Raw genomic sequence first — 9,709 nt, 5'->3', positions numbered from 1 at the left:
AGGCTCAGGGTTTTACTCTGGTTTGCCAGCACCACAAAGCAGCTGCACCTTCTCAAACAAATTCACAAGAGCTGCTGCAACCACTGAACAACCCCTGGCAGGAGCCTGAGGAAAGAGAGAATTTCCCTTCAGCACAGGAATCCATTAAGATCTCCACAGAGAGTTTCTATTAGGTGCATATCAGGCTTAATAAGCTCTTGTTGGCAGGAAAAGGTATATACAGGATACACGTTGCCAAAGTTACGTGCAGTCCATTGAACATGTAGTGCATTTGCCCTCTGCACTTGGAAAAGGTTACTGCTCTCAATCTAGAGCCATGTAAGCAAACCCAGGTAAAGCGACAGACACAGGAATGCTTGTAAATACAGCCAAGCGTCCATCTGGGCCAGGTGTCGCAGTAGTAATAGCTCATTGGTGCTCTGTCGCTATGGTCAGCACCCAGGAGAGTTGGACAGACACCTGCCATCCTCCAGTCACATCCACCCTCAGACTAGGAGCAGAATGCGTCCAGCTCCCTTCAGATCTGAACTGGTGCTGTTGCCGCACTGGTTAGTGAGTCAGAGGAATACACAGCAGACCAGGGGTCTAAGAAAGGGAACTTTAATTGCAGATTACAACCAAAAGTGGCAGTAGGCTGAACAGAAAGCATGATGAACGTTTATTGACAGCAACGACTCGGACAGATCCTCCTGGTCAGAGCAACAGTAACGAGCACCCTCACTCCCTCCTGATTAGTCACTGAGACCCTTTGTTTTTCCTAGGCTCTGACCCTGTCTGAACCAGGACTTGCTGCAGTCTTGAACATGGTGCGAGCTAGTTCTCGAATTTGGAGACGTTTTGTCTGTACCAATCCCACTGGCTCCACACCAGGAAGACACACGCACACAAAGCTCAGTGGCACTCAGCTATGGGGCCCTCACCCTACGCACAACAAGCAGAAGGAAGGACCACATGGGGAACTGCAGCCACAGAGGAGCAATTCAGAAGAGATTTGAGGCAGTTCCCAATGTGGGCCAATCTATCCTGCCAGCTGCATCCGCAGTTCAGTTAATGAGTCACCCAGTCATCTCCTCCAGTGCTGTAAAGCTTGGGCAGTGACAAAACCTTCTCCAACAGTGGCTCCCCAGCAGAAACGACCCATTAGAGCCAGCTACTGGCAAAGAGATGCTATTTCTGGGGGCAGAGGCAGAAACTCTGTGCCAGATGGGCTGAGAGATGATCCCAGGCCCTTGGCAACAGCTCCCAAGGACGTCTAGGTACGTAAGCCCCCTTCCTTTATGCACACAACTATTACAGACAGCTCGTCCAGCCCAACATCTCAGACCAGGGCCTGCACCTCCTTTCCATCAGAGCTGCTGCTACAAGAGACTGCAGAACATAAGGGTATTTCAAAGAAAAAGCCTGCTCCCTACTCGCTTTTCGGGAGGCCCAAGCAGTCAAAACACTCTGTCAAACTCTGTCTGATTGGTTGCAGCTGGATTCCTGCCCTGATTGGCTGGCTGCTGTGGCATGTGTCCACCTCTTCTCCTGGGTGGAGCCAGGTACTCAAACATGGATTGATTGTGCGTGGAGAGCATGTTCTTGAGATCAGAGGGCATCGGGTCCGACCAGAAGAAGTCATGATTCAGTGCATCGTCACTGTCTATTCTTTGGGCAGGATCCAGAACGAGCAGTTTGTCTATGAGATCCAGAGCGTATGGGTCTTTGACATAGGCTTTCAGGCGATCTTTAACCTTGCGCTTTTGGCCCTTGGGCAGGTCCAGTTTCTGGTACAGCTCATACTTATCCACATTTGGCCAAACCTAGAGGGGGTACAAGGGAGATTAGCCTTAGAGAGAAGACAGCTAAACCATTTTAGAGCCTGATGTTGGTGCCCTAACTAAACCCCACATGCATGCTGCATTCAGCTGTAGTGGAGAAACAAACAAACCAGTTCTTTCACTACACACCCTCTGGGGCCCCATGACATCCATTAGGGATTTTACTCTTGCAGTCCAAAGTGGAATGCATACAGATGCTACACAGACGAGCAGCAGTACAGAACCGTAAGGCAGATATTGCACTTGGAGATACACGGGGAAAAAAGTCAGCGGGGAAAATCTAGCAGTGTCCCTTTAAGCTGCTCTAGGAGAGATAATTCTCTGTACAGTAACATGGGCTGTCAATTATGAGAATACACAAAAGAAAAAGCTAACCAAATAACAAATGTATACAGCACCTTTCATCCCAGCTGAACCCAGAGACCATGCAAACAAACCTCCTCCCCATCAGTCCAGCTCTGGGTGGAACATGGCAAGCTCTTGTTTATTTTAAAGGGGTAATACATTCACCTACATACAAGTGAAGGTCACAGTCTGACAGTCATATTTATCCATAGCACAGGTATAATCAGGCAGCAACAGTGTAAGTCAGTGGCTCTCAAACTTTTGTCCTGGTGACCCCTTTCACATAGCAAGCCTCTGAGTGCGACCCCCCCTTATAAATTAAAAACACTTTTATATATTTAACACCATTATAAACGCTGGAGGCAAAGCGGAGTTTGGGGCGGAGGTTGACAGCTCGCGACCCCCCCATGTAATAACCTCATGGCCCCCTGAGGGGTCCCGACCCCCAGTTTGAGAACCCCTGGTGTAAGTCTATTTATCACTGCCCCACTGTGCCACAATCCAGACTTGAAGGGACCATCTCTAGGGGTTCAGATGCAATTCAAGACAATGGCCTCTCTTCTGAAAACACTAGAGCCAAAAATGGTGGTGTTCTAAGAATGGCCAACTAGCAACTAGGCTGGCACCAAAGTCATTTCACACAGACCTCTCAATAGCCACAAGATGGTGACAAGTTTACCAGTGTGATTGGTGCCACGTATCAGACAGATTCAGACCCACAACCTAGAAATGAAAAGCACCTTCTCTCTCGCTGTAATATTAAGTAATAGCCTATTACCAACCCCATAATAGGATAGCTGTTGAGGATTGTCTTGTGGCTAAAGCGCAGGACTGGAAGCTGAGACACCGGGGTTCAATTTTCAGTTCTCTCACTGACTTGTTGAAAAACCCTGAGCAAATAACTTCAGCTCTGTGCCTCAATTTCCCCAGCTGTAAAATGGGGGTGTGACGTGTCATTCCATATTCTTTATGAAAATATGCTTATGATATGAATATGACATAACTGAGATATACTTTATGCAAGATGGCTCATGGGAGATATCATTGGAAAGGTTATGATATACTGAATGCGATTATCCAATTTGTATGCATGTATCATTTCTGTATCTGAAATTAGGAAGATTGACTGTATCTGTTTCAACTGTTACTTTGGGTGACGCCCACTGCTAACACTTCAGGTACGACAGGCCCATCAGAAGAGACAATGGACAGTAAAAGAGCTTAGTCTTCCTGTGGGGCAGCCTGTGAAGAATGGCTACCGGGCCCTACAGGGTCAGGTGGTCTTGTCACCTGATACTAAAACATGACCTAGGACTTCTTGTAATTTTCCACTGAAAGGGAAGGGAGTCAAACTAGGAAACAAAGGACTCCCACCATATGCAAATCCTATTTAAGGGTGGGGAGTGAGGTAATCCAGTCAGCAGTTCTCCCCTGCTACCCCACCCAAGATGACTGCTGGAAACAACTAAGATAGAACGGGGGAAAGAACTGGACACAGGCTGGAAGGGCGTGTGGCCTGTGAAGATTATTAGAACCACATTTAGTGTGAGAACTTACATGTAACCAATTTCTTTAGTGTATTCGGCTTAGTTTGCGTGCTCTGTTTTATTTTCTTAGTAATCTGCCTTGTTCTGTCTGCTACCTCCTTAACTATTTAAAATACACCTCTTATAGTTAATCCTGGTTTACAATATAACCCAGTTGATGTGATTTCTAACTGGCAGGGGAGGGAGAATAGTCTGACTCAGTGGCGTCACAGCACATCACGTGACATCCCGGGGGTCCAGCCCGTCACAGAGGCTGATACTCACCTCACAGGGGGAGAGGCTAAATTCATTGTTTATCATTGGTAGAGGTGCTAGAGCAGGGCAGTGTATCATTCTGGATACAGTAAACATGCTTGATCTCTTCAGGGAGCAACACACACCTTGAGCACACCTCTCACCACTCTTGGGCTGTAAGGATGCCCCCTTTAAATGCAGCTGATAGGTATATTACTTGCTCAAGGTCACCCAGCAGGTCTGTCTCAGAGGCAGGATTAGATCTCAGGATTCCAGGTTTCTAAGCCCATGCCCTTACAGTTTCCCACAGGTGCTGCATTCCCATGCTTTGGGGCCCCTACCTCCGGAGTGATGGATCCACAGAGCTGGCTGATGAGAGTGAGCTGGTGTTGTTCTGTGTTCCCCTGCATGATGGGGCTGCGAGTCCACATCTCTGCCATGATGCAGCCTGCACCCCAGAGATCAATGGGGGGGCCATAGTCCCGTTCCCCTAAAGAGAGCGGCACCAGATCAACCACTTAGACTCGAATATTAAGAGCTTTGTATGCGCCAGACTGAGAGAACAAAATAGTAAAGGGGACGGGGAAAGAGAAAAACAGAAGATGGGAGAATTCCCTGTGCAATTTCTCCTCTAGCCAAGCCTCCCACCTACCTAAGAGAAGCTCAGGAGGCCGATACCACAGAGTCACCACCCGGTTGGTGTAGCGGTTGGGCTGACTGTTTTTTGCCAGGCTGAAGGCTCGAGCCAAACCAAAGTCCGCCAGTTTCAGGACCCCATCTCGGGTGATCAGTACATTTGCAGCTTTCATATCCCGGTGCAAGATCTGCACAAAGGAGGGAAATTGAAAGGTTAAGCCATTCAGTCATGTTCCGCTGGATCCAGCTCCATCTTCATCACAAAGATCCCCACCACCAGGAAGGTGAATGGGGCATTCAGACCCTGGAAAAGAAACATTGAAAAGTCTAGGATTGGACGTGGATGAACACAACAGAAAATAAAACCCATTGGGAGCATCTCACCGAGCATGGAGTTGGCTGGAGGGGGACAGAGAGAGCACAGGCAGTAGCATGACAAGCATCCCCACAGCAGCTAATGTGCCTCACCCCTGCCCTGGGAGAGCCAGGGTGAGTTCAGATTACAGGGCCCAGTCAGTCCTGGGCTCTCAGGTTAGCAGTCACAGCACAGCTCTGCATTAGCTCCTGAACTTAGAACACAGGTCACCCTTACATTTGGTTTTCAGGTGTATCGTTTCCTTGGACACTCTATTCTGCAGTGTTACAAACACCATGGTGGGTTGGGAGGACTTCATAAGGATCCTTCAGCACATTGTTCTCCCTCTTTTGAAAATACATCTTAAGCTTTTTACTTGGCCATCACTGGCTCTGCTAAAGCGTCCCGCTCCCCCAGCCTATAAAAAGGAGCCTCCCAGCATCAAACCCTGAGACTGAGAATAATCGTTACTGATTCAATGCTGAGCCACCCTGAAAAGTACACACGTCCCAGAGTGCCAGCGTGCAGAACGAGCAGCCCAGCTAGAGACACTGGCCTGTGCTCACAGCAGGGCACACACAAGGCCATTGCCGCCTCAGCCCTCAAGCCATACAGATCCTGCCCTTTACCTTATTCCTATGGATGTAGTAAAGTCCATTCAGCAGCATCTGCATCACTTTCTTGATCTCCGACAGCGTGAACTTCACGTGGGCGTTGCTGAGGAGGCCTGCGAGGTCGTGCTCACAGAAATCGAACACCAGGTAGATGCTGCCCTTGCAGCGATTGTAGGGGGAGGCTACAAGAGAAGCAACGTGTTAAGGAGGTCTCTCCCCCACACTGACGGCTAGCTTTCCCACTGTCAACTTCTAGCACCGGATGCTGGCCAGCCTTAGTTCAAGCACCATTCAACTTAGGAGGTTAAATATTGCCCCGTAACCAAGAAATCGAAAACACGACCTAACTATCTTAAGGTCACAATCGAGCGTCAGGGTGAACACACAAGTTCCACCTCGCCTGCCCCCTTTCACCACGTACCCGCAGAGTCTTCAATCACACAGCCATAGCTACATAGAGAAATGGGGACATCCCTGGCCACCAAGAACCTCGGCATCTAGATACCCAGAAGGCTATCCAAAGGAGAAGTCGGGGGAATGCAGGAGGAGGGTTACAGCCATGAAGATCATGGCATGTGTACATAACAAAGCACATTGTTTCTTGCGGTCACCCATGTTCAAAAAAGATGAATTCAATTTGCACAGATTGGGCTACTAGGGTGACCTGTCTTCTGAGAAGGAATGTTTAACCTACAAAGTGAAGGCTGGGAAGGAATGACCGCTCTCTATAAATACACCAAGGAGAGAGAAGAGCTACTGAAGCTAAAGGACAATACTGTACAAGAACAAAGGGGGATAAACTGGCCATGGGGAAACTTGGGCTGGAGATTAGAAGGTCTATAAACCATCAGAGGAGTGAGGTTCTGGAACAGGCTCTCAACAATAGTAGTGAGGGCAAGACACCTATCTGGCTTTAAGATGGAGCTTGATAAGTTTACGAGTAAGATGATATGACAGGGCTGCCTGCTCATGGCAGAGAACTGGACTTGATGACCCAGAAGGACCCTTCCAGGCATGTTCTTATGTTTTTTAAGATTTAATTAATATACTGGGGGGCACATCCAAAATGAAGCCCAGGAGAGTGAACAACAGTGAACCAAGGACTCTTCTCTCTCTCAAATGCTGTATTATACAATAGAAGGTTTTACGCAGCTTCAGAGGATACGATTTACTTCCAGAAGTGCAGATGCTGGCACCACACGAACACAGAAGAGGCTGCCCCAAAGAGATAGCTTGCAATGCAGTGGGAGGACAACCAGGCATTCAAGTGACTGCACCATGGAACCAGAAAGCCTTTGAATCCATTTACCAAAGTGCTCACAGTTACCAGCCACGGTTGGGGAACTCGGAGCAAACCAGCCGCAGAGCATGTCATTAATACAAAGTTTATAAAAGGAGCCAATCTGTGCTGAGCAACATGTTAAACAAGAAGAGGGAGCGCTCCAGCTATCAATGGGATAGTTACACCATTGGGTTTTGTTTGTTTTTTAAAGAAAGGACAAATGTAAAAAAACCCAACCACTTTCAGGCTGAGAAACTTGTATGTCAAGTTTCTCTCCAGTGTCTTTTGTTGTTGTTGTTGTTAAATAAACCCAGAAACACGAGTTTTATAATCTCACACACACACTTTCGACTGTAGTAGCACGGTATTTCAAAGGAGCTTACAAAGGCATCTTCTAGTTGAGCTGCGATGCAGTCAAAGCTACGCTAACCAAGGCACGGCTACATCCCTAGCACATCAGGTGTTAACTCTCATATATAATACCACCACCATGTAGCTCTTTTCATCCATAGATCTCAACACACTTTACAAAGCAGGTCAGTATCATTTATCCCAGTTTTACAGATGGGAAACTGAGGCGCAGGGAGGGGCAGTGACTTGCCCAAGGGCTCAGCAGGCCACTGTTATCCAAAGGAGACAGGTATCCACCAAAATCTTTGGACAAACCAAGCTATTTTGTATTGGGCAAGTGCATCTCGCTGAAAGAAAAATAAAAGGGCACACTAGAGATCAACTGATGTGAGTGAACAAAACAAAAAGGGGGAACTAAAACATGCTACCTTTGGTCCTGCAGATTTCTATGAGGTTCACCACATTCTCATGCTTGAGCAGCTGAAGGATTTTGATCTCACGTAGGGCTGTGATGGGGAACTAACAAGGAGATAAGAGAGCCACACGTCAGAATTGCAAGAAAATATCCCAATCTAGTCTAAAGCAGGTGTGGGGGTAGGGGGTGGCGGAGGAGGGAAGAGAGAAAGTCATGGCAGAAATCTCAAAGAGGAGATGTATTCAAGCAGAATTAAATGTGGACAAAGTGCAGCTAGGGTCAGAACAGAGGCTAAAAGCAACGCTGTGCAGTTCCAGTCTGCTCAGTTTACAACTCTTAGCACCTAGAAACTTAAGTAGAAGTTGAGTGTCCTTACCACCACACCAGATCAGGCTCTTAGGGTGCGGCAACAGCTACTCAAAAAAACCAAAGTGAGAGGTGGAAGAGAATCCAGTCTGGTTTTGCTTCTTATGAGATCACCAGCAATATGGAAGTTTGTCATCAGAATATGGACACATTGTATTATGTGTGATCCTGATTAGAATGCAGCTCCCCATCTCCTCAGTGTATCAATACTACCATGTTAACAGAAGTAAAATCTTATTGGGAACAACAGAGATGTGACTCAGACACACAAGGCAATATGGAAAGAGTTTTTTTTTTTTAACAAATTACTTTCCTGATACATAGGGAAACACAACACTTTCTAAATGGAAACAGTCTTGTATATTACTTCATCCATTTCCATACTGGTTTTTACTGCAGTAGGTCCTGCAAAGTTACACACACTATGAATTTCCTTGTCATCCCAGACAAAGATTCAGTCTTTGTCTACTAGACATATGCCCAGCTCTCAAACTCCCGTTCTCCCACACCATACACAGTACAGGCACATTCCCATCAATCTTACCCCCTCCTTCTCATTTTCCATCAACACTTTCTTCAGAGCCACTTTCTTGCCAGTCTGTCGATGTTTTGCTTTGAACACTTCCCTGCAGAGAGGACGGAAATACATGAGCATTCCTGGAGGAGTTGAGGTGGCCAAGTGGAGCAGGCACAGCCAGGCAAGACCAAACAAGACATTTCTATGCTTCCACACAGGCAACTCTGTGCTGACCCTCTGCCTAAGCCAGGTCTTCCAGCTTCATGCCAAGAACCACCATGATCTCCACTAGAGAACAGGCTCTCAGATTCCAGGGCATGTGAGAGAATGGCAATGGGACAGGACTCTCACAGATCCCCAGGAGACTACTGGGAGCAAGCCTTGCAGATTCCAAGAGGTGGCAGGAAGGGTACAGGGGGAATCTCAGACCTTGGAGGCATGCAGGAGGGAGTCTCCCTCTCAGATCCCAGGGCTGGAGGGGGGTGGGGGGGAGTCTCTCTCTCAGATCCCAGGGCCCTGGAGGGGGGGGGAAGCGGGCGGAAGTCTCTCTCTCAGATCCCAGGGCCCGGGGGGGGGGGGGGGGGAGGGGGGAGTTTCTCTCTCAGATCCCAGGGCCCTGGGGGGGGAGGAGTATCGGGGCGTTGGGCCCGGCCCGCAGACCCCTGGGTAGGGGGGGGGGGCAAGGCGCCGGGTCCCTCAAACCCCATGGTGGGGGGGGGCAGGCCCGGGAGGGTCCGGCTCTCACCCGAACGTGCCCTGCCCGATCTTCGCCAGCTTCTCGTACTTGGACACCTCGTCGCAGAAGGGGCACTCCACCGTGTCGTACTGCTTGGCCATACCGGGGCCGTCCCAGCCCTCGCTAGGCCTCCGTCGCCCCAAGCGACGGCGCGTTTGGTGACGTGTTACCCCGGGAGCTTCCGGTCTCGCGAGCCATGCCCCGCCCCTTCCTGCGCCGCGGTGCCGCCTGGGAGTTGTAGTTCTGGACCGGCGGGGAACGCTCACGATTGAGCTCGCAGGCGCTCAGCGGCCCCGCGCGTCTTCTCCGGGGGTCGCAGCGCCAAGGGTCCCCCGGGTCTGCCCCAGCACCACGGCTGTGCGTGTCTTCAGGCCATCGCTGCGTGTCCTTGCACCGCCTCCGCTTCATCTCCCCAGGCGTCTGCATTGGCCACACAGGCTCCCATGGAGCCAAGAGCCTTGGGGAGTTTTGCCATGTGCGCCTCGCCCATG

At 49.3% G+C, this 9,709-nt stretch overlaps 1 protein-coding gene across 1 annotated transcript; it reads right to left on the bottom strand.

The window, feature by feature from the left end:
• Positions 1–584: 584 nt before the first annotated feature.
• CDK9 (cyclin dependent kinase 9) lies at positions 585–9,384 on the bottom strand. Its single transcript, XM_054007641.1, has 7 exons — positions 9,228–9,384; positions 8,510–8,591; positions 7,613–7,703; positions 5,567–5,733; positions 4,599–4,770; positions 4,288–4,436; positions 585–1,802 (listed from the first exon to the last, which is right to left on the bottom strand). The coding sequence occupies exons 1-7, from the start codon at positions 9,317–9,319 to the stop codon at positions 1,437–1,439; spliced, it is 1,119 nt and encodes a 372-aa protein (XP_053863616.1). The 5' UTR covers positions 9,320–9,384; the 3' UTR covers positions 585–1,436.
• Positions 9,385–9,709: the final 325 nt, after the last annotated feature.

This window comes from Malaclemys terrapin, chromosome 17 (genome assembly GCF_027887155.1).
Source record: "Malaclemys terrapin pileata isolate rMalTer1 chromosome 17, rMalTer1.hap1, whole genome shotgun sequence".
NCBI lineage: Eukaryota > Metazoa > Chordata > Testudines > Emydidae > Malaclemys > Malaclemys terrapin.
The sequence above is the reverse complement of the archived record's forward strand: the minus strand, read 5'-3'. Positions and strand labels throughout refer to the sequence as shown.